At 48.3% G+C, this 23,257-nt stretch overlaps 2 protein-coding genes across 2 annotated transcripts; both read left to right on the forward strand.

Annotated features, from left to right (window-relative positions):
* The first annotated feature begins 88 nt into the window (after nt 1-88).
* Nucleotides 89-9,893, forward strand: PRR11 (proline rich 11). The gene is made up of 10 exons (XM_035139965.2): nt 89-172; nt 953-1,166; nt 2,504-2,639; nt 4,204-4,326; nt 5,369-5,578; nt 6,154-6,252; nt 7,853-7,965; nt 8,073-8,132; nt 8,583-8,679; nt 9,400-9,893. The coding sequence occupies exons 2-10, from the start codon at nt 1,057-1,059 to the stop codon at nt 9,466-9,468; spliced, it is 1,017 nt and encodes a 338-aa protein (XP_034995856.1). The 5' UTR covers nt 89-172; nt 953-1,056; the 3' UTR covers nt 9,469-9,893.
* A 3,739-nt stretch (nt 9,894-13,632) lies between these two features.
* Nucleotides 13,633-21,446, forward strand: SMG8 (SMG8 nonsense mediated mRNA decay factor). Its single transcript, XM_035140089.2, has 4 exons — nt 13,633-15,645; nt 16,258-16,403; nt 17,659-18,534; nt 20,337-21,446. The coding sequence occupies exons 1-4, from the start codon at nt 13,728-13,730 to the stop codon at nt 20,532-20,534; spliced, it is 3,138 nt and encodes a 1,045-aa protein (XP_034995980.1). The 5' UTR covers nt 13,633-13,727; the 3' UTR covers nt 20,535-21,446.
* The last annotated feature ends 1,811 nt before the right edge of the window (nt 21,447-23,257 follow it).

The following is a 23,257-nucleotide window of genomic DNA, read 5'->3' on the forward strand; positions in this document are numbered from 1 at the left end:
CACGGGGAACGGTGATTGGCTGTGGAGGAGGCTGCTATCAGTTTGAAATTTTGGGCGTGGCAAGGAAATGTTGGCATGTGGCACTCTGAGTCAAGAAGGGCGGAGTTTTAGTTTTTTGACATAGGGGTTTTGCTTAAGATGTAAAGAATTGGGGGATGGAATGAGAGTGCTTGTAAGTATTCTGCTTTGCGGTAACCACCTGCTTCTATCTGGCTTTATTGGGTGGGGACAGGTGTGATTCCCGTCTGCTGAGGATGGGTGCAGAGCATTGCCATTTTTTCTTCTGTGCAATCGGTACTTTTGTGCCCCCTACGAGAGTTTCTTAGATTTCCATATGCGCAGCCTCAACAAGAGTGGGGAGGACCCCATATTTAAGTTGTGCGTCTGCTTGTTTTCTGTGCTTAATGTTGCCTTTCTGCAAAAGTCTTAAGACAGTTTACAGTTTTAAGATGCTCAGTCAAATGAAATACAACGTAAAGTTGGCCCTGTGTATGTGGAGAGGATAGATCCTCCATATGTTTTGGGGATAGATCCTCCAGATGTTTTGGGACTACAACTCCCATCAGTGGTCAGGGATGATGGGAGTTGTAGTCCCAAAACATCTGGAGGGCCGAGTTTGGGGATGCCTGGGATAGATCAACTGGAGCAGGCTGTGATTTTGGCCAGCTTGCCTGCTTCACATCCTTCATCCTTTCCACAGGGTGTGCAAAATGAACGCAGAGGTCAGTGCACCTCCAGTGACCTTTTTCCAAAGGAAATCAAAATCTGTTTCAGTGTGCTGAATCCCTGAAAACTCAACACTTGGACAATGGCAATATTTACATCTGTGCTGGATGGGTGTTGGTTTGAATGGGTGCTTCTTGGGCATGATGTTCCAGCTGGCAACACCTACATTTTTTAAATCTACTCTTGTTCTTTTTAAAAAACTGTCTGTTTATTATTATTTTTTAAGGGTATGGCAGGATTCCTGTTACTCATTTGTCCCCTTCAAACAAAGCTTCAGGTCAAGGACATCTAACAGGGATATGATTTAGCCTGAAGTTTAAGTTAGAGAAAATGGGCACGAACTGTCAACGGCGTCGAAAACTGAGAGCCAGAGCAAAACGTTTGGCGAACAGGAAGGAAGTTATCATTCAGCCTCAGTGTTCAAGTTCTCTCCCTCCAAAGTAAGCACCTCTGATTTTTTAATTTTTCTGTTCAGTGTTCTTTCCATGACTAGTCATCACAATTGCCTTGTTTTCAAACCATTGAAAGGGACCAAGACCATTTATGTAGCAAGAAAGTAATAAACTGCATATAATATTCTTGCGAAAGTTGCGTGCCTCCCCCTCTCTCTGCCAAGTGGTGGCAAAAGCCCATGGGGGTTCCAGGAACTCACCCAGGATCGGTGGAGCCTGTAGTAGCTTTCAGAAATACGGTTTATTCACCTATTTACACCTTCAGTCTGCATGGAGTGAGTCCAGATCTTACAGCATAGCCATTTCAAGAGGGGCTTGTAACCCACAGCAATGCAGCCCTGGAGTCCAAGGCATCTCTCCCAGTCAGCCCTGCAGCCAGCCTGCCCAAGATGGATCCCATTCCATCTTCCATTTTCTTCTCCTTAGCAACCCTTGCTCAAGACTTTTTCCCGCTGCCACCTCACCCCCCAGTTACCCTGGCAACCTACCAAACCCAGTCTCTGTTCACACCTCAGGGCAAGGGGGGAGGACAGTTATCTCGCTTCGTCAATGGCCCTATATTGTTTCTCGGCCTGGTCATTTTGCATAGGCTTGTGCAGGAATTCATCTGCAGCTTTTATTTCTCCCTTCATATGCCAAACAGTGAAAATCCTACCATTTATTAATTTCTAGGGTTTGGGGGGGGGTGTCATTGTAATGCTCATGCACTGCTTGTTCTAGTATGGAAGCCTATGGGTATGGAGTACTGTGTCCAGTTCTGGGCACCACAGTTCAAGAAGGATACTGACAAGCTGGAACGTGTCCAGAAGAGGGCAACCAAAATGGTCAAAGGCCTGGAAACGATGCCTTATGAGGAATGGCTTAGGGAGCTGGGTATGTTTAGCCTGGAGAAGAGAAGGTTAAGGGGTGATATGATAGCCATGTTCAAATATATAAAAGGATGTCATATAGAGGAGGGAGAAAGGTTGTTTTCTGCTGCTCCAGAGAAGCAGACACGGAGCAATGGATTCAAACTACAAGAAAGAAGTTTCCACCTAAACATTAGGAAGAACTTCCTGACAGTAAGAGCTGTTCGGCAGTGGAATTTGCTGCCAAGGAGTGTGGTGGAGTCTCCTTCTTTGGAGGTCTTTAAGCAGAGGCTTGACAGGCATATGTCAAGAATGCTTTGATGGTGTTTCCTGCTCGGCAGGGGGTTGGACTGGATGGCCCTTGGGGTCTCTTCCAACTCTACGATTCTATGAGGAGGTTTGCTGTGCCAAAGACGATAGGAACCATCCATGAAGGCCAGCTTTTTAAGATTTTGATTTGGTGTTTGTCTTTCGTAGGCTTCCGGTTTCACCCTGCAGCTGGAGCAAGCCTCTTTGCGCATGGCCCTTGACATTTCTGAGCATTGCAGTAGTGAAGGCTTTACAGACCGCAGGGTTGTATTTGTACGGGTGGTGGCAGAGAAGTGTTGGACGGGTAAGTTTTTGTTCATTTAAACATTTTATTTTGGATACTGGAAACTGTAGCGACGCCAACTTTCTTTGTTTGAACTGGTAGGCACGTGTGGAATTAGGAGAGTGCAGGATGAGTGACCGTAACAAAATGTCTGCTGTGGAAGTGTGGCATAATAAGATAGAATGGCTGCCACATCTAAAAGAACAGACAAAGTGACAAAGGCAAGAAGTGGTACAAGGATGCCCCACCTGTCAATGTGAGGGACGTTACCTCCATCAGCCACCATTGCACTGGCTTGCAGAGAGACATTCTTTGAACCTCTACTCAGTGCAGAATGGAAGAGAGCGAGAGTGTCTAGTCTTGGCGTCCAATTTAATGTGGGTGTTTTGGGAGGAGGGTGTTCAGCATAGGAGGGGCTGAGCCACCCCATGCGCTCTGCTGGATCCCAGGCTTCACATGAGTAAAAGTACTGGGTTCAATCTCTGACACCACCGGCTCAAGGGATCTTGAATAGCAGCGCTAGAAAGGATGACTCCACATTGCCATTCAGAATCTACAGTAACAAACTTAGACACGGGAACTGCAACTAAGTGGGAGAGCATCGGTTTGCAAACCAACAACTCCCACTTTTGATCCTCTACACATCCAGGAAGGACTTGGGTAAGACTCCTGTTGGCAACCCTGGAGGGCCAATCAGTACAGAGAGTGCTGACCTAGATGGACCAATGAATTGCCAAGATGAACCAATAAGGCGGCTTCCTGTTCTCCTTAAATAAGCCAATGGTGTGTTGAAATAACCAGAAGTAGCCGAAGGAATATGCAATGTGCAGTCCTTGTTCTGATCGCTGACTGCATGATGACATTTTATGTTTATTGCAGTTTATATCCAGCCTTTCAAATTACTTGTAAGTGCTTTGTAAGGATTTGTAACATCTCACTTAAAAAAAACAACACACCATGGATTATGAAAATAAGGTTATAAATGACTGCTGGCCATGATGCCTGTGTATAGTGGAGGCAGTATTTCTCCGAATACCAACTGCTGGAGATCAGGTGTGGGGCTGTTGGACCAGACAAACATCTTGGTCTATCAAGAAGGTGTCTTCTCTTTGGAAATGGCTTTTCATTTCAAGCAACCACTAGGATGTTGGCAGTCAGAAGCCCAAAGAGACCCCGGACCACTTCCTGCTTTTGAGGCCCACCCCCTGCCAAAATGAAAAAAACAACGACCCACCATTGGAACAGATATATTTTTATTTTTATTTATGAACATTTTAAACTCTGTATAGGTTAAGAAAAACGATGTCTCATCAATTCATGTCTCTTAACTGCTTAAATTTGCAGCACTAAGCTGAGAGTTGCATTTGGGTTGGGTGCAAATTGCCTCCCAAAATTAAATGTGAAAAAACAAAATCTGAGCCCGCTTTTGTACGTGGGACCCAAGGAAAGTGGCCCTCCGGTGTCCTCTCCCCCCACTGCATTGGCCTGGGGTGTCGGCTGTTTTTTTCCTGCCAAGTGTGCAAATATCGGGCTTATGCCTAGCTCTGTAGAATATCAGTTTCTCTTGCTTCTTTTCTGCTCCCAGATCTTTCAAGTCATCAAAAAAATTGTATCTCCATCAAACACGTGTCTGCAGGACCTGGCTGCGTTCCGGGAACGGTTAGAAAAGCTGGAAACTGAATTTGCCAGCCTACAGTTGCTGGTCCAGGTAAGCTGTGTTTTTTACAAGGTTTGTAGCAATCCAATCTGCCACCCCCGGCCAGCTTCTGTTGTATTGTAATGAGTTGATTTGCTTCCTGACATTCCTACTCTGGGAACAGGATCCTTGAAGCCCAAACCATTGTTAAGACTTTTACCTGTGTGGAGGGGTGGCAACTTCGTCTTAAATGTTATTTCTTTGCCGTAGGCAAATAGCTGTGGATGAGTCCAATTTGTTGTGGTTTGTAAAATGTAGATAATAATTACTTTAGCATTAATCTATGTACTGCTTAATTCCATAATAGGCTTCCAAGTAGCTTGCAGGTATAAAAATTTCAGATATTTATATATACTGCTTAATATTCAGACGTGTTATACAAGTATTAAAATACAGTATAAGTATCCGAAATTCTATTGTGTAATAGAAACCGCTTTAAGATTATCTGGTGTTTATTTACAATCATACGGCATATACGTTTTATGAAATAAATACAGTGGTGCCTCAACTTACGAATTTAATCCGTCCCAAAGGCACCTTTGTAGGTCGAAAAGCGCCATTGGAAACACGATTTCCCATAGGAATGCATTGGAAACGGAAAGATTTGTAAGTCGATACAACCCCATCTAAAAATTCTTAAGTTGAAAAAACCCTATCTTAAAACCGCCGTGGTTTCCGTTCAGATGTCGAGGAATTCGTAAGCGTGTGGCCATTTGCCCCATTCATAAGTCGAAAAATTCGGTTGTCGAGTCGTTCGTAAGTCGAGGTACCACTGTAAGAGGAAACATATGTTGTCACTGGGAGTTTGGGGTGTATGTGTTGGGTGTGTGCATGCTAATGTGGTTTAGTAAACTTCCAAAATGAAAAATTGGAGTATAAGAGATCTGCTAGATCAGACAATCCTCCATCAAGGCCCACATCCCATAATTGAGTTGACAACCTGGTTGCTCTGGTTCCTTACTGTCGGATTAACATTTCCAGCTGATGAGACTTCAGATTTCTCCTCTATGTGCTGAATTGAATCCCCCTCACTGATTTCTCCCTCTTTCAACAGAATGGAACTGTTGTGCCTATCTTGGAAAAGGCACCTTGCCAGATGCAGCTGGAGAATCCAGAGCCAGCTTTTCCTGCACATGCGCAGCTGAGCCTTCCAGCATCTTTGCCTCCACAGCCCCTGGCTCCCCCACCCCCTCCCCCACCCCCTCCACCCCTGCCTCTGCCTGCACCTCTCCGTCTCATAAGAGCTGGTGGCACAAAGACGCCGGTAATGTGTATGGCAGTGAGAGTGCCTCTTAACTCCTCTAATTGGGGTCAGCTTTTTCTCTTGTCTGTTTCAGTTTCTAGCCTGCTAGTAGCACATGGGTTGGTGGGAGCAATCCTTATTCCAGGGGTGGGAAACCCATTTTCAGCCTGGGGGCCGCATTCCTCCCCGGGCAACCTTCCAGGGGCCGCTTGCCAGTGGTGGGAGGAGCTACAGGTGAGCAAAGGTAAACACTTCCAAGTTTATGCAGACAATTAAGAAAACATGTTAATCGTAATACAGTAGTTAGCTGATCTCTGATTTTCGGGGTTTTTTTAATTGTACGTACTGTTGCTGTAGACAACTTGAATTATTTTTTTATGGATATTGCCATACAAATATCTAACTATGTGAGTATTTTATTTTTATGTAGCATTTCACTGCTCACCCCCCTGAGCCCCTTTAGACAGAAGAGTGGGGTAGAAATTTAATTCCTGTAGGATTTCAGGAGGATATTGAGTTCGAGACTTTGTCAGTGTTTTTGAGACAGCTGTGGGTTCTGAACCTCTTTTTTCTGTCCGCTTCCTTCTTGGACCCAGGCAGCCTCGTTAAAAAAAGACGTACCCATGCAGATAACCCTCCAGGACCTCCTAAATGTGAAACTGAAGAAGGCCCAAAGTGGCATGGGGATAGACAAGGTAAATTCGGCAAGGCATATTAAACGTGCTTCACATTTTGTGTTAAATGCTGAGCTGTTTGGGACGTGCTGTCTGAGGAGCCACCCTTCCAGCCACTGTATCAGAAAGTAAGTGTGTGGTATGGTGTGGTGAAGGACTCCTAGGCTACGATAACCTGGACAGGTGTGGTGTTGTGATGGTGCCAGTAACAATCGAACAAAAATATCTGCAGAAAACGGTCCACTTTCAAACACTGATTAATAGCATAATGAATGGGACCCGAGTCAAATTGGGCCAAGCGGAAGGGAATACAATATTGCCCAAATCGAAACAAATCAGTGTCCAGGTTGATTCATACGGGGAGAAGTGGCCCTTGATATATTGGACTGAGCTGCATAAGGCTTTATAGGTCAAAACCAGCCATTTGATTAGTAACGCAGGTAATTCTTTGAGCTCAAATGGAAGGTTTATTGTATGGTTGTTTATTGTCTTATAAATCTGAGAGTTAGCTATGCATTTGTGTAGCTTCTTTTTCCAAATTCATTTTTTATTGATTTTCATTGATTTTCTGTTACAAAGTAAGCTTCAAAAGCATTTGCAGAACATCTTTAATCAAAAACTGAAAAAATTCAAAGATCCAGTTTATCTTGGGAGAGTGTAATAAAAACAATATGATAGTGGGTTAGAGCAGACAAACAGATTCGATTTGGATTTTCAGCAATACAGTAAGTTAATTATGTTTGTGCACCTTTGAGTCATTTCCATGAGTTACGAAAGCTATCTTTGTAGTTATATAAAACCATTTTGATTATTTATATGATTTGTAAAAAGAGACACATCTTTAACATGATATCTTCTTTGACTGTATCTGTAAGGGGAGGAGAATATAGGGATCCTCCTTCCCTCATCAGGAGCAGCTCCTCCCCTAGCAGCAATGCTAGCGAGGATGGGGAGGAGTCCAGTGAGGAAGGGGGAAGAGAGGTCCAGGGCTCAGGCAACACGGGGGAGCCCCTGCGACACATGAGGGGGGAAAGGGGGGAGAAGGAAAACATGGAACGTAGACCCTTTTTCCCCCCGGTTCCGGAATTACGCAGGAGAAGGAGGGGAAGGAGATTTGCCGTCCTGAGACTCTTATGTTGGAAGAAATCTAGGGGCGGTCCATTGCCGGATTCTGCATCGGACTGAGCAGACATGTTCTACACACCAGTTTCACTGTAAATAGACTGCACTAAATAAAACTGTCTAAAGACAAGAATGCGGAGCGTCGTTACTCTAAAGTAGTCGCAACAACCCCCTGACGGTATCAAAAAATGCAGCAGCTTGTAGGTTTTTCGACGATACTTAAAACAAAAATAAAGCTTTGAAAATACAAAACAGCACTTTGAATTGAGCCCGGAAACTAATTGGTAGCCAATGTAATTGGGCTCTGCGGGACTAGTTCGGCCCAGGCAAGATAAACCTTGCCAACGCCTGATTTAGAGGATAAAAACAGAAGAATAATGGAGAAGGGAAAGGGCCCAAGAAAAACTTTGTGCCCCCCTGATGAAATTCCTCACAAAGGCCCTGCGTTGAAGCTTCTTTCAAAAGGTATGGTGCAGTAACAAATCTTTCTTTTTTTCAGAGGAGATCGCCGTTTGAAAGGCGCAAGGCATTAATTACGCTCTCCGACTTGCAAAGCATCAATCTGAAATCCAAAGCCCCAGGACCACAAGCTCGGGTTACCAGTCACTTGATGTAAGGCACCTCTGACCTTTCTGCAGATTTTATGCACAGCGTTAACGTTGGCCCACTTAGGAAATCTGTATTTTAATTTTCGTGTTTGCTCTTCTTTCCCCCTCCAGCACTCCTAGCAGAAGCAGTTTAGATTTCCGGAAACACTTGAGAAAAGTCGCTATTGAGAGGTAACCATCTATATAGGGAAGTGGGGGGGTCATTCCCCCCTATTTCCTTCCTTTTAGCTCACCATATGATCCTGCTCAGACCCCAAGGTCGTCATTTGAGGGAGTTCTGGGGTGAGGACAATGAGAGAGCAGGGCCTTCTCTGTGGTAGCCCCCAGTTTGTGGCATGCTCTCCCAAGGAGACCCCACCTGTTGCCAACCTCATCAGCACCAGGCAAAGGCATTATTTCTTTCCTCAGGCATTTGGGCAGAACCAATAAATGGAGGCTTTCCCTCTGTGTCTTAAATACATTGTCATATTTTTATGAAAGCGTTTTATTATTCCTATGAGTTGCTTTGGGATATGTTGCTCTGAGAAGGGAAACATAAATCCAGTTAACCAAACCTACTGGGGGAAAAAATGGCTTCCAGCATAGACCGTGTACCTTTTTTTCCCCCTTCCTCCATCCCAGGAGCCCAGGTGGAACCCCATTAAGCAACAAAGAGAACACGGAGACTGGGACAGGACTGACACCAATCATGACCCAGGCTCTGCGGCGCAAGTTTCAGGTAAGGCTCTCTAGGGATCTCTGTTGGGCTGGTAAAGCAAGTGTTGAAAGGGGGCTTCGAACACACAGTCCCATCTTCCCAAGTCAGGGGTGGAGAAACCTTCCACAGGCCATGTGCCGGGGCTGGGTGGGGCTAGGGGCAAAATTGGGAGGCGCAATGGATGTGGAGCTTGTACCTTTGTACACTAGTCTACATTCCAACTGCAAAAAAAGGAAGCTTTTTACACGTATGTTTATGCGTGTGTCTGTATGCTTGTGTGTATGCACCCGTACACACAGGCAACTGCCCATTTGCGCAGGGGTTACGTTCCAAGGCACCGCATGTTTAAGTGAAACTGTGTATATTTGAAACGGCATTGAAAAAGCCTGCAAACACCGCTTCCCCACCGCCACCCTTCCCCGTTCCGCTCCTTTTTGTGACGTTTTCGGGTCACTTCTGGGTTCGGCATAATGCGCGTTCACGTAGTGAAAGCGTGTAAATGTGGGGTTGCCTGTGCACACTTGCGCACACCCCTTCCCACCCTCCCCCAGCCCAAGCAAGAGGTGTTGCTACAATTAGCATGCATGCTGCATCCGTACAAAAGAACTAGAGGGAGGGTATGAGGTGAGGGGTACAGCCTGAGGAAAGGAAGTGGCTTAGGAAGCGTGGGCAGAATGGCGCAAAAGCTGAAGTTACAGCCAGAAGGAAAAGTTGAAACCTCTCTATTTCTTTTCTTAACAGTTGGCTCACCCAAAGAGTCCCTCTCCACCCCTGTTGCCTAAAGGAAGCAGCTTTGAGGAGCAAAGTTAGCAGTGCAGCTCCTGGCTAACTACACTTCCCTGTGCTGGTTTTCTGGCCTCTGCTGATGGACACTACTAATGTGGAAAGAATTTATTTATTTTTAAGTAAAATGCACTGGGAGCAGGGAGGGGAGAAGAAAGGATAAGCTTTGTCGTCCTTTAGAGCAGAGCTCACCATCCCCAGGTGAAACACACAAAGGAGAGACAGTATAAGTCTTTTTTTCCCCAGCCAGCCTGCTCTTATTTTTATTCCTTTACGGCAGAGATAGGGAAGTTGTGGCCCTCTGGATTTGTTGAACTACAACTCCCAGCAGCCCCTAGCAGCATCCAGAGAGCATTCATCCTCGCTTAATTCCATACTGGCAAATATGAGGTCATCCCTATAAAACATCTTTAGGACATAAAATACCTGCATGAGGATTTGGACATTCCTAACCTTGTTTTATTTGTAACTTACTTGAAACATTGATTTTTTTAAAGTATTTACTATTTTTTAAAGTATTTACTATTTTTTAAAGTATTTACTATTTTAAAAATAGATTTGTGTATGTGTGTGTGTGTATGTATGTGTGTGTATATATATACACACACATACATACACACACACACACACACACACACACACACACACACATATATATATATATATATATATATATATATATATCGTACACATCGCCCAAGTTCTTAAAACTCGAAAGATTGGCAGTCAGTCTTCATCTAAAGTGTATGTGTACACATGAATTTGTGTATGTTTTCTCCATAATGAAGAATACCTTTTTACATTCTCTTAGTGGGGGAAATATATGCTTTTCTCAATAAGGGAAAATGCCCCTTTCTCTGAAGGGGAAAGGTGAATTGCAGAGGAAGTCCAACATGCCTTTGTACCAGAAGAGGCTGTATGCTCATCAAACCTCAAATGAGATTTTTGCTTCTGGTTTGAGATCCTGATGCATGTTGAGTCGTTCCGGACACCCTGTTGGTCTGCTGAGAGACAACGAGGTTCTGCCATGATGGAAGAGGTTGGAATCATCGGCTGGTCATTCAAACACTCCTTAAACAATGTGAGTAGCACCCAGTGCTATTTACAGAGTGTACCATTATGTACAGATTGCATCTGTAAGATGGGGACTTGGTTCTGGTTGAAGAGGACAGCTATTGTTTTCGAAGTGCTGATGATGCTGTGAAAGCTGCTTGTCTGCGGGGTACAGACTTCTCATCGGTTCTGCTCTCTTCGGTCAGACTGGGTTTTGAAGCACTCCAGAACTTGTTTAACTGGAGATTCACCAAACAGAGGAAAGCTAGCGAAAAAGCCACAGAAGCTAATCTAAAAAGCTGTGTCGGCAATCTGAAGAATTTATTGTTTGCCTCGAGTCTGCTTGCAAGTGCATCAAAAGCCAAAGTAAATTTGCAGGACCTGGAAAAGTTTTCCAGGGCCATTGACATGCTGCTTTTGCATCAACCCCCTGAGCAGCTCAAAAGGGTGCCAGCATCAAATTGCCTTGGCAGTGCAATGGAAGGAAATGCCTTAACTAGATATCAGTCCTTTCAATTCAGAAGTTGTGGTAACCAACTCTTGGGCACATAACTGTTGTTAGGATTATTTACAAGTTTCCACTGTGTTTGTGCATCCGTTTCTTACCCATTACTCGTTTTATTGCTGTTGGTTACGTGTGTCAATTCAGTTGCTTTGCTGCCTACCTCCTCCTGCACATTTCAAAAACAAATAGCTTCTCTAGCTACCTGTGGCACATTTTGGAGCAACTTGAAACTAAATGTTGTAAAGCAGCGCGGACTGAAATCAGTTCAATAAAAAAAAAAGAATATGGCACTCTGCTGGCTTTCTTGTTCTGCTCCTCATTCATGTTCTCTTTGGAAAAGAGTGTTTTATAATTGTTCAAGGTGATGGGTCTCATCAGAAATGTAGTCCAATTACGTGGTTGATGTATGCTTAAAGAAATGGCTGTAGCTCGATGGTAGAGCAGTCTGCTTTGCAATGCAGAAGGTCCCATGTTCAATCCCCAGCATCTCCAGATAGAGATTGGGGGGGGGGGGGAATTTTGGTCTCAGACCTGGAGAGCTGCTGCCAGTCAGTGAAGAGAATGCTGAGTTGGCGGACTAATGTGTGGTCAGAGTCAGCAGAAGGCAACTTCCTCTGTGCTATACCCAAATAGTGGATACTGGGCTGCTGCCTCCATCAGAGGTAAGCAAACTTTTAGACTTGTGCAATCTGCTAACCAGAGCCCAGGGCCGGCTCTAAGGCAAGACTGGGTGGCGCAACTTGCTGGGGTGCCGTGCTGCTGCGCCCGCCAGACAGCCACACTGGGAAACGGGGTGGGGTGGGGCGCCAGAGGCATCTTCGCACCACGGCGCCAGATATGCTCAAGACGGCCCTGCCAGAGCCACATGTAAATTGGTGGCTTGGCTCAGGTGAGCGTTGGTTATCTACTGTTATCCATTGGCATAACATGCATGCCTTGTGCCAGTCATCCCCAAACTCGCCCCTCCAGATGTTTTGGGACTACAACTCCCATCATCCCTGACCACTGGTCCTGTTCGCTAGGGATGATGGGAGTTGTAGTCCCAAAAAACATCTGGAGGGCCTGCTCTTTGCAGATCTGCACTTGAGTTATGGCAGCTCACTGATTTAAACACAAAACATTAAAGGTGGCCAGTATAGCGACACAAAAGACACGGTGAAAAGCAAGCAATGCATATTCATATTCTTACAGGAGAGAATAATTGAGTTAGATAGGCATTTGTCATAAGGCAAGCTCTGCTGGAGAACTACTTTACTTGCTATTGATAAATTGTTGGGAGTTGGAACCTAGCTGCTGCACTGCAGCGTTCTACATTTTTGCTCAGTCTGGGCAGGATACGTAGCCTCTGTCCCCTATCCACCGTCTTCGGACCTTTCTGTCTTGCTTCTAAGAAGGTGAACTGTAGCGCTCTAGATGTTAGGCTACAACTGCCATCATCACTGACCATTGACCATGCTGGCTGGGGCTAATTGGAGTTGAGTCCGGCAACTGCCGGAGGGCTACAGGTTCCCCAGCCCTGCTCTAAAATGACTTTAATGACAACCGCCTAGCACACACCTGCATCTGTCAACAGGTGCGTGGGGAGAAATGAGTGGGGAATTCATGGAATTTAGATCGAAGACTAACATGCCGCTTGCATATGAAAAGCTGCACGCACGTGTGCAATGCTTAAGAGCCCAATCCTGCTCACGTTGACTTAGAAGGGCGTGCGCTTACGAAAACACCCTGCCCGTAGCAGGTCATGTGCTCCATTCGGAGGATCTCAGAAAGAGGAAGGGCAATTCCAGGACGCAGCGGCTTCATAGTGATGACTGAGCATGTGCCCCCACTTGTTTCAAACATAGACTTTAAACAGACTCTCACAACGTTTCCACCTTCTGGCTTGACTTTGCAGACCTTTCTTCTTCTTGTCTCCTGCCTGCTGGATTGGCAGCAGGATTTGGGAGGGTCCTTGGGGACGGAATCCTGGGTCCGCGTCCTCACCCCGCGAAAACCAAGACGTGCAAGCGAATATTGCTGTTATTTATTTTAACGAAAAACGCAGGCTACACATATTTCAATAAATAGCCAATTCTGCTCTCGCAGTCGCCAGCCGGACGTCTATGGCAGCGATGGCTTCGCCTCCGAAAAGGTAGCTGGGCTGCAGCTCCGATCAACCCCGCATTGCAAGGGGGTTGGACTAGATGACCCTTTGGGTCCCTTCCATCTCTAGAAATCCACAAACTCCTGTCAACACGTTCAGTGGTGTGGAATGATGCAGTCCCGCGGGTTCTCCTTCGTTTAATGGGAAGCCCGCGGGGCTAGATACCTAGTAAGCCTGCCCAGGCTGCAACCTAAACAAAACGAAGGTATCTGAAGAAGTGTGCATGCACACGAAAGCTCATACCAAAATAAAAACTTAGTTGGTCTTTAAGGTGCTACTGAAGGAATTTTTTTTATTTTAAAACGAAGAGAGGTAGGGTGTGGAAGCAACCGGGATATCTCGTCTTCCGACGCTGGAAGTGTCACTCTTCACTTTTTCCCATCTCTATGTTCGCAGAAGGCCCTTTCTTTCCAGCCGCCGCAGCTTATTGGCTGCTGCTTCGACCCATGTCGCGTTTCTTTTCCTCCCCGCGCCTGCGCAGTTGCTTCCTTCGTGCTTCCCAGGCTTGGGACGGCGGCTGCTGCTCTTGGGGGGCGGAAAAACAGCCCTGCAAGGAGGCTCGCAGTTCCGTTCCAAAAGGCGAGGATGGTGGGCGCGACGGCGGTGCAAGGCCCCGTGGGCTTGCATGAGTTGCTGCTGGCTGGGGCGGAGCGGGGAAGCAGCAGTAGCAGCAGCGCTGGCATTGCTACCGCCACCCCCGCCGCCAGCACTACAGCCGCTGCTCCTGCCGCCGCCGCCGCCGCCGCTCCTACCACTACCACTACCACCACCACCAGCAGCGGCGCCCCCGGGGTAGTTACCCCGGGGGAGGAAGAGGAGGTCTGCGTGGTGGGGATCTTCGGGAAGACCGCCTTGCAGCTCAGCTCCGAGAAGGCGGCCTTGGTGAACACGGTGTGCGACAGGCAAGTCTTCCCCCTCTTCCAGCGCGGCGGCGAGGCCAGATCCTCCGCTGGAGGAACTGATAGTGGAGGAGGGGGAGGGGGTGGCGGCGGCGGTGCAGACCCAGGAACCGTTTCCCCCTCGGCTTCTTCCTCCGCTTCCTCCTCCTCCTCCGCCTCTTCCGCTGCCTCCTCTTCCCAGGGCGACTACAACCTCCTGGAAGCCTATTACAGCCAGGATTGCAAGGTGCTCTACCTGGTACTCACGTCCATCTGCGACAGCCACCAGCTTCTGCAAGCCTGCAAGGACCTGGATGCCATGGGCGATGCCCGAGGGCCTGGCAGCTTGGGGGCTCACCTCCTGGCCCCAGGCGGCTCCCAGCTTCCCCACGCCGAGGCCCACGAGTTTTGGAAGCACCAGGAGAAGCTCCACTGCCTCAGCCTCCTCTACCTCTTCTCCGTCTGCCACATCCTGCTCATGGTCCACCCCACCTGCTCCTTTGACATCACCTACGACCGGGTCTTCCGAGCCTTGGACGGCTTGCGGCAGAAGGTGCTGCCCTCTCTGAAGGCTGCTATCAAGGACTGCCCCGTTGGCAAGGACTGGAAGCTCAACTGCAGGCCTTGCCCACCCCGCCTCCTCTTCCTCTTCCAGCTCAATGGAGCCCTGAAGGTGGAGCCAGCGCCAGGCAGGGGGCAGGAGTTCTGCGGGCACCTGGAGAAGCCCCCCGCAAAGAAGCACTCTCCCAAGCGGCGACTCCAGCATGCCTTGGAGGACCAGATTTACCGCATCTTCCGCAAGAGCCGGGTCTTGACCAACCAGAGCATCAACTGCCTCTTCACTGTCCCGGCCAACCAGGCTTTTGTCTACATTGTGGCCGGTGGGGCGCAAGAGGGTGACGACCCCATTGCTGTCTTGCTGGACCAGCTGCGGAGCAACTGCACCACCCGGGAGGCGGACGCCTCGCTGACGCCTGCCTTGGCTGGGCCTCGGAGGTACCAGGCGATGAGGCACAGCAGACAGCAGCTGTCTTTCCACGTGGAGAGCAGCAGCAGCAGTTCCAGCTCCTCAGGGCAGCTAGTGGACTGCACCCTGAAGGAGTTCCTCTTCCAGCACGTGGAGCTGGTCCTGGGCAAGAAGGGCTTTGACGACAGTGTGGGGAGGAACCCACAGCCTTCCCACTTTGAGCTGCCCACCTACCAGAAGTGGGTGGCCACAGCCCTGAAGCTGTACGAAGTGGCCATTGAAGGCAAGGACAGCGACCCATCTTCCGCCATCGGGGAGCTGACCTCCAAAATCATGGGTAGCATCAAGGTTTTGGAAGGCTACCTGGACATTGACACCAAGTTCTCAGAGAACCGCTGCCAGAAGGCCCTCCCCATGGCCCACAGTGCCTACCAGTCCAACCTACCCCACAACTACACCATGACTGTCCACAAGAACCAGCTGGCCCAGGCCTTGCGGGTCTACAGCCAGCACGCCCGGGGACCAGCCTTTCACAAGTATGCCCTGCAGCTGCACGAAGACTGCTACAAGTTCTGGAGCAACGGGCACCAGCTGTGCGAGGAGAGGAGCTTGACCGACCAGCACTGCGTGCATAAATTTCATTTGCTCCCAAAATCGGGTAAGTTCAGGTCATTCGGGGTTTAGAAGCTCACGGTCTGGACTGCCTTCCTTCCTCCGCTCCCAATTTTAGATTTGTTTGTGTATGCATCTCACTTAATATACGCTCACACAAGTTTGGAAATGGGAACAATATTGTGAAGGACAATGAGGTCTAGAGACCTAAAAGATTTGCTCAATCATTTCCTGCTACATGTTCAACTTCCAGAGTGGTAGATCCCTAATTGAAAGGTGAAACTTTCAGCATGTCACATCTTTCTATATACACATATATGGATGGATGGATACACACACATACATACATTTTAGACTTAGGGGTCTTTAATCTGTCCTATCTGCATTAAAAGCAAGTACAAAATATTTAGTATAATGACAAGCACCCTTTTGAATAAAATCCGTGGCAACAAATGTTTTCCTAGATTAAAAGGGCTTGCATCACTTCCAAAATGCATTGTTTTGTTGGACTGCTGCCACTTGTTTTCACTAGACTGAAAAAAGGGGGGGTTATGATTCTCAAGTTTCTGGATTCTGTGTTGTTCAAAGCTTTTAAAGAAGCAAAGAAGTCAAAGGAACCAACTGATGGAAGTTTTCCTTCTGTGGCTCTCTTTTTTAGGCGAGAAACCTGAACCAGACAGGAACCCACCTGTGTTGTACCATAACAGCCGAGCTCGCTCCACTGGCACTTGCAACTGTGGGAGGAAACAAGCACCCCGGGATGACCCATTTGACATCAAAGCAGCAAATTACGATTTCTATCAGGTAATTATTTGTCACCTTCCCCTTGTGACACAGTTCGTAGATAGATGGGTAAACAAACAGTTGAAGACTTGTCATTGTGTGGGCCTTTTCATCCCTCTTTAGGGCCACACTCCTTCTGGGGTAATCTGTCAGGGGCTGCCTTCCGCAGTTGGAATCTGGGCCGCAAGTGGGCAGCCCCTGCCTTTTCCTGCTCCTTCTGCCCACCCGCCCCTGTGCTTTTCCTGCTTCCCTCTTCCTCTACCCCCAGCAAGTTGCAAGGAAAGGGTCAGATTGCTCTTGCCCAAAGCTCTAAGCCGATTGCTTACAGAGGGCTTTTGTTCTTAGCCCAGGGGCAGTAGATTTCCCAACCCTTTTTGAACTAAAGAGTGGGGCCAGGTGCATCTTCCCTTTGCTGCCCAGGAGGGATGGGGGCACAACCTCCCAGCAGCCTTTGGATACTCAGCTTCCAGGCATTGGGCTTTTACATAGCATGTTCCTGGAGGCATCTCTATATCGCAAGGGTGGCAAACCCCAGGCCCCAGGTGTGGGTCTCTGTGCCCCTCTGTTTGGCCCTCAAGACTCTCCCCAAGTCACCCCGTCCCTTAGGCCACATTCCCATTAGTTGCTTTTGCCTGGCTTGAATGCATTGTTGGGCTGGGACAATTGTTATCATAATTGGGGCAGTTCTCAGAATAAAATACAAGATAAAACACCAGTAAATAATAAACCAAGAAGAAGAGGAGTTTGGATTTGATATCCCGCTTTATCACTACCCGAAGGAGTCTCAAAGCGGCTAACATTCTCCTTTCCCTTCCTCCCTTCCTCCCCTCCTCCACCACAACAAACACTCTGTGAGGTAAGTGAGGCTGAGAGACTTCAGAGAAGTGTGACTAGCCCAAGGTCACCCAGCAGCTGCTTGTGGAGGAGGGGAGATGCAAACCCGGTTCCCCAGATCATGAATCTACCGCTCTTAACCACTACACCAAGCCTGGTTGAAGGGGAACAATGGCCCTTGCTCACCTAGAAGGATGGAGGGGTGTGTGTCTGTGTGCAGATATCGCTGCCTTATACATGGCTGGGCTATGGCCTGTGGTACAAAGATAGGAATCTCATCCATTGCTCCACCTGCTTTTGCATCTGCCCCCATCCACCACTGTCATGCAGCCCTGCAGAAGGTTACCTACAAGGAAACATGACGCTCAAGCTGGAAAATGTTCCCCACCCAGCTCTAGGTTGCAAACCTTCTCATTTCTACCCCTTTCTTTTGCTTTCCTAGCTGCTGGAAGAGAAATGCTGCGGGAAACTGGACCACATCAACTTCCCCATCTTTCAGCCAAGCACTCCAGATCCAGCACCGGCGAAGAATGAGACGTCGCCCAGCCCTCCAGAGGGCGAAGCCGAAAAGCTGAAGGAGAAGGAGCCGCAGACTCAGGGGGAGAGCACCAGCCTGAGCTTAGCGCTCAGTCTGGGCCAGTCCACGGACAGCCTGGGGACCTACCCAGCTGACCCTCAGGGCGGAGGGAACAACACGGAGTCTCACGGGCAGGCAGCTGACTCCAAAGGAGAGAAGAGGCCCAGCTTGGTTGACCGCCAAGCCTCGACGGTTGAGTATCTGCCAGGGATGCTCCACTCCAATTGCCCCAAGGGCCTCCTGCCCAAGTTTTCCAGCTGGTCGCTGGTAAAACTCGGCCCTGCCAAGGCTTACAACTTCCACACCGGCTTAGACCAGCAGGGTTTCATCCTGGGAACAAATTACCTAATGCCTTGGGACATTGTCATCCGGACACGGACGGAAGAGGAGGGGGAGCTGGACACGAATTCCTGGCCGGCTCCTAATAAAGCTGTCCCCGGGAAAAGGAGCGCAGTCGTCATGGGCAGAGGGAGGCGGCGGGACGACGTGGCCCGGGCCTTTGTGGGGTTCGAGTACGAGGATGCCCGCGGCCGGAGGTTCATGTGTTCAGGCCCTGAGAAGGTCATGAAGGTGATGGGAGGGGGGCCAAAGGAATCGGCTCTCAAGGCGCTCAACTCCGACATGCCCCTGTACATCCTGTCGTCCAACCCGGGGCGAGGGCTGAAGCCACACTACGCTCAGCTGATGAGACTCTTCGTTGTGGTGCCTGACGCTCCGCTGCAGATAGTACTGACGCCACAGGTGAGAAGGTTATAGAAAGGCTGGACTGTATTGTGCTCAGGTCCTGCTTGTGGGTTTCTCCACAGGCATCTGTGAGAACAGGATGCTGGACCAGATGGGCCATTGGCTTGATTCAGCAGGCTGTTCTTAGCACAAATGGCAGGGTCTGGTTTTGCCCGGACACTGAGGTCCAGCGCCGAGGGCCTTCTGGCGGTTCCCTCACTGCGAGAAGCAAAGCTACAGGGAACCAGGCAGAGGGCCTTCTCGGTAGTGGCCCTGTGGAACGCCCTCCCATCAGATGTCAAAGAGATAAACAACTACCTGATGTTTAGCCCTGTTTAGGGAAGTTTTTAATGTGTGACATTTTAATGTATTTTAATCTTTGTTGGAAGCTGCCCAGAGTGGCTGGGGAACCCAGCTGGATGGGCGGGGCACAAATAATAATAATAATAAATTATTATTATTATGAGAGCCAGTGTGGTGTAGTGGTTTAGAGCGGTAGACTTGTAATCTGGGGAACCGGGTTCGCGTCTCCGCTCCTCCACATGCAGTTGCTGGGTGACCTTGGGCTAGTCACACTTCTCTGAAGTCTCTCAGCCTCACTCACCTGACAGAGTGTCTGTTTTGGGGGAGGAAGGGAAAGGATGTTAGCCGCTTTGAGACTCCTTTGGGTAGTGATAAAGCGGGATATCAAATCCAAACTCCTCCTCTTCTTCTTCTTTTATTATTATTATTATTATTAGGTCAGGGGAAGGCTGCACAATATAATGAGTCTTCACAAGATAACTGCAGCAACCGACGTTAGAGAGAAATGTATCAGTCTTTCAACCTGTGTTTTAGTGAATGTTCTTAAACAGAACTTGAGTAGTGGGAATCCATAGCAGCAGCAGCAGCAGCAGCAGCAGCAGAATGCTAGGCCTATACTAAATGTATTTCTTAGATTTACATCCTACCTTTCTCAGGCTTGTGGTCATAGTTCCCCTGCAGTTTTAAATCTTTGCAGAAAGTCGGTTCAGCTAATGGGGGGGTGACTAGCCCAGGGAGTAAGGCAGTTCTTTTGAGGCTGAGGACAGATCAAATAGCTTTGTGAATTTTGCCTGTTTGGAGGCACTGATAGGCTTGCCATTTCAGTATCACACATCATGACCTGAAGTGGACCTAAGTCCCCCAGCTCTTGCTCTCTCTGGCCTTTGGGGTTCTCTCTCCAGGCCCCACACCCTTTGCAGTGCTTTTGCCTGACTGGAATGTGTCCTGGGAGAGTGGCAGTACCAATTGTTTGCCTGGATATGTAGAAGCCCCTGACTTTTGCATGGCTAGAGTGTAGCCTGAGATTCACATCCATAGATCACTCACTTTTGCCTGTGACCCCACCCACGACTCACATGTGGCCCCTCATAAGGTTCCCCATGAATGAATGTGGCCCTTGGGGTGGAAATGCTTCCCCGCCCTTGGTTTATGCCATGTTACCTTTATTTGTATTCAGGGTGCCATGAGACCACTACACTTGATCTTAGCCACAAGGCTGAAAAGTGGATGGCTTTAAAAGAGGACTGGGCAAATTCATGAAGGATAAGGCTATCATGGCTATGCTCTGCCTCTCCAGTTGGAGCAAGTAGTATACTTCTGAATACCAGTTGTGTGAAACCGCAGAAGGGGAGAGTTGCTCCTGTGCTTGAATCCTGGTTTCCCACAGGTATCTGGGTAGCCATGAGCCACTGGCCTGATCCAGTAGGCTTTTCTTACGAGAGACTTGTCATTTTGCTACAGCTACCTGTCTGGACATTTTGTTTATGTTTGTTTGTTTGTTTCTCTTTCATTCCTAGGTTCAGCCGGGGCCACCTCCTTGCCCTGTGTTTTACCCGGAGAAACAAGAGATAAAACTTCCTTCTGATGGACTGTGGGTTCTTCGGTTTCCTTACGCCTACGTGACGGAACGCGGGCCGTCCTTCCCTCCAAAGGAAAACCAGCAGCTGATGAGTTACAAGGTGCTTCGAGGAATATTAAAAGCTGTGATACAATAGGACTTACTTGACCACACAAGTTGAATTGGCTTTGGAATTTAGTATTTTCTTTCCCTCCCCTCCCCGCTTACCCCAATCTAGATGACGGATTTTGATTACCAACAGCTGGAATTCACACAGCAATCACTGCTTTGATTTTATTAAGCCATTGCACTTAAAAAGTCCCAGTGTTGAAACCGTATGTATGTGCCAAGTCCTATCAGAGACACTGGACTGGTGGGATATATTAATGCAGAAGCCAAATTAAGTTCTAGTTTGTAAAGGTCTGTGGATCAAGATGAAGAAAGTAAAAATAAAACATAAGACACTTACCTGCTCTTAAGTCATTACTGTTTTATATCGCATTCAAGTGACTGCAACAACATATTGAAGTATATCCTCACCCTGCTGGCTGGGGCTGATGGGAGGTCAAGTTCCGGCAAAATCAGGTGGACACCACATTTGGCTACCCCTGGCTTAGGAGCACTGCGTTTGCTCTTAGGAGGAGGGGGATACAAAGAGAGATGATATGAAAAATCAGTGCTGCATTAAAGGATGTTCTGGATGCTATTTATTATTATTACTATTTATTGTTTATATCCCACTCTTTTACCAATAAATACTCAGATCCGCTTTAAAAAAAGTGGGACACAATGATGCAATAAAGAACAAATAAACCACTTTAAAAAGGATTTGAAGCAACCAACCATAAAAGGCGGCAGTTAAAAGGCAGCAGAGCTGGATTGCAAATGGCTATTTGCATAATTTCTGTTTCTTTCCGGAAAATGTCAGGGCCAGGCAAGTCACCACAGGGAGGGCATTTCAAAGCATCGGCACCACTACTGAAAAGGCCCTGTCTCTTGTGTTCAGTCACTTTGATCCCTCATAATGATAATGGTACAGTGAGTGGGGCCTCCAAAATATCTTAAAATATGGGCAGCTTTCTTTAAGAATCCTTGTGGGTAATCATTGGATCTAGCACAAGTCTAGAATTATATGCTCCAGTCATCAGGTGCCCCTAGTAATTCTGGTCACCTCCCTTTGGACCAGACATCCCCAAACTGCAGCCCTCCAGATGTTTTGGCCTACAACTCCCATGATCCCTAGCTAACAGGACCAGTGGTCAGGGAAGATGGGAATTGTAGTCCAAAACATCCGGAGGGCCGAAGTTTGGGGATGCCTGCTTTGGACCAACTGAAGTTTCCAAACACTGTTTAAAGGCAGCCCCACAAAGAGAGCATTGCAGTAGTCCAAAATGGAAGTGATTACATAAGGCTCTAATCCTCTATCCAGTTTCCTGGGAATAAACACCACTGGATTCAATGAAACTTACTTCTGAGTAGACAGCCAAAGGATTGTATTGAAGTGTGGATGTCATGTCCATCTTCTATCAAAGCTGCTATAAGGCAATCTTGGCTGAAGCTGGTAAAACATACATCTGGCAACTAATTGTCTCCTGCTTGACAAAAGGGGAAGGGGTGAGAAGGAAAAACACAGACCATTAGGAAACAGATATTTTATGTAGACCGATCTTTTTTACATATAAAAAAGCAGAACTTAACTAAAAAGTTCTTAAACATCAGTGATTCTTTTAAAGTGTTGCAACAACAAAGGGCACTGTTTTTTGTTTTGTTTTTTGTTTGCTGCTCTGTGGTTTGGCCTTCCAGCTAATTCCAGATGTGGAATAAAAGGTAAAGGTAAAGGGACCCCTGACCATTAGGTCCAGTCGTGACCGACTCTGGGGTTGCGGCGCTCATCTCGCATTATTGGCCGAGGGAGCCGGCGTACAGCTTCCAGGTCATGTGGCCAGCATGACAAAGCCGCTTCTGGCGAACCAGAGCAGCACACGGAAACGCCGTTTACCTTCCCGCTGTAGCGGTTCCTATTTATCTACTTGCACTTTGAGGTGCTTTCGAACTGCTACCGTGTTTCTCATAATATAATACACGTCTTATATTTATTTTTACTCAAGAAAATAAGCCTATGGCTTATTTTCGGGGGTGTCTTATTTTTTAAAAAATTACCTCCTCTTCCTGCTGCGGCTCGGCGCCCGGAACTGGCTGCTGCGCACTTTGTTGGCGCTTCAGCAGGGCACGCTGCTGGGTCCTGCCGGGTTGGGGCTCCAAGCTGTGCACACTGCAGCTCTTGCTGCGTCCCGCCGCCGGCTTGGAGCTTGGCAAAGCGCGCGCTGCTGCCTTTGCCGGCTCCCGCTCTGTTGGGGCTTGGCAAAGTGCGCGCTTTGCCGAGCCCCGACTGAGCGGGAACCAGCAAAGGCAGCAGCCCGCCGCCGGCTTGGAGCTCGAGCCGGCAAAGGGTGGGCTCCCCGCCGTGTAGTGCTGCTCCCATCCGGAGGAGGCTGCCATGGGTGCCGAGGCCCCGCCTCCTCTTCCTCCTCCTTCCCCGTGTCCTTGTCTCGGCTCTGGCTGAGCTGGAAGAGACGGCGGGAGAGCAGCACAGCGCGAGCTCAGTGCGCGCCAGGGAAGGAGGAGCCAGGCCGGGCGGAGCTGGCGCGCTGCAGTACACGAGGAGCCGGAACACGCACAGCTTCCTCCTCCTTCCCAGCTCCCACCGGCGGATCCTCTGCCCCGCCACAGCCGCCCGGCCTGCCTGTCTGCCCGCCCTCCGGCTTCCCCACCATAGCTGCCAAGTTATCCCTTTTGTTAAAGGGATTTTCCCTTATGCTGAATAGGCTTCCTCGCGAGAAAAGGGAAGACTTGGCAGCTATGTTCCCCACACCAGAGGCT

Source organism: Zootoca vivipara, chromosome 15 (assembly GCF_963506605.1).
Source record: "Zootoca vivipara chromosome 15, rZooViv1.1, whole genome shotgun sequence".
Lineage (NCBI taxonomy): Eukaryota > Metazoa > Chordata > Lepidosauria > Squamata > Lacertidae > Zootoca > Zootoca vivipara.

What these genes read in the sequence shown, in the direction of transcription:
- SMG8 (XM_035140089.2), top strand. Translation starts at nt 13,728, where the DNA reads ATGGTGGGCGCGACGGCGGTGCAAGGCCCCGTGGGCTTGCATGAGTTG. An exon ending in TCATTTGCTCCCAAAATCGG is followed by an intron (nt 15,646 to 16,257) that starts GTAAGTTCAGGT and finishes TCTCTTTTTTAG; the next exon opens with GCGAGAAACCTGAACCAGAC. An exon ending in CAAATTACGATTTCTATCAG is followed by an intron (nt 16,404 to 17,658) that starts GTAATTATTTGT and finishes TTGCTTTCCTAG; the next exon opens with CTGCTGGAAGAGAAATGCTG.
- PRR11 (XM_035139965.2), top strand. Translation starts at nt 1,057, where the DNA reads ATGGGCACGAACTGTCAACGGCGTCGAAAACTGAGAGCCAGAGCAAAA. An exon ending in GGCAGAGAAGTGTTGGACGG is followed by an intron (nt 2,640 to 4,203) that starts GTAAGTTTTTGT and finishes TTCTGCTCCCAG; the next exon opens with ATCTTTCAAGTCATCAAAAA. An exon ending in GTGGCATGGGGATAGACAAG is followed by an intron (nt 6,253 to 7,852) that starts GTAAATTCGGCA and finishes TCTTTTTTTCAG; the next exon opens with AGGAGATCGCCGTTTGAAAG.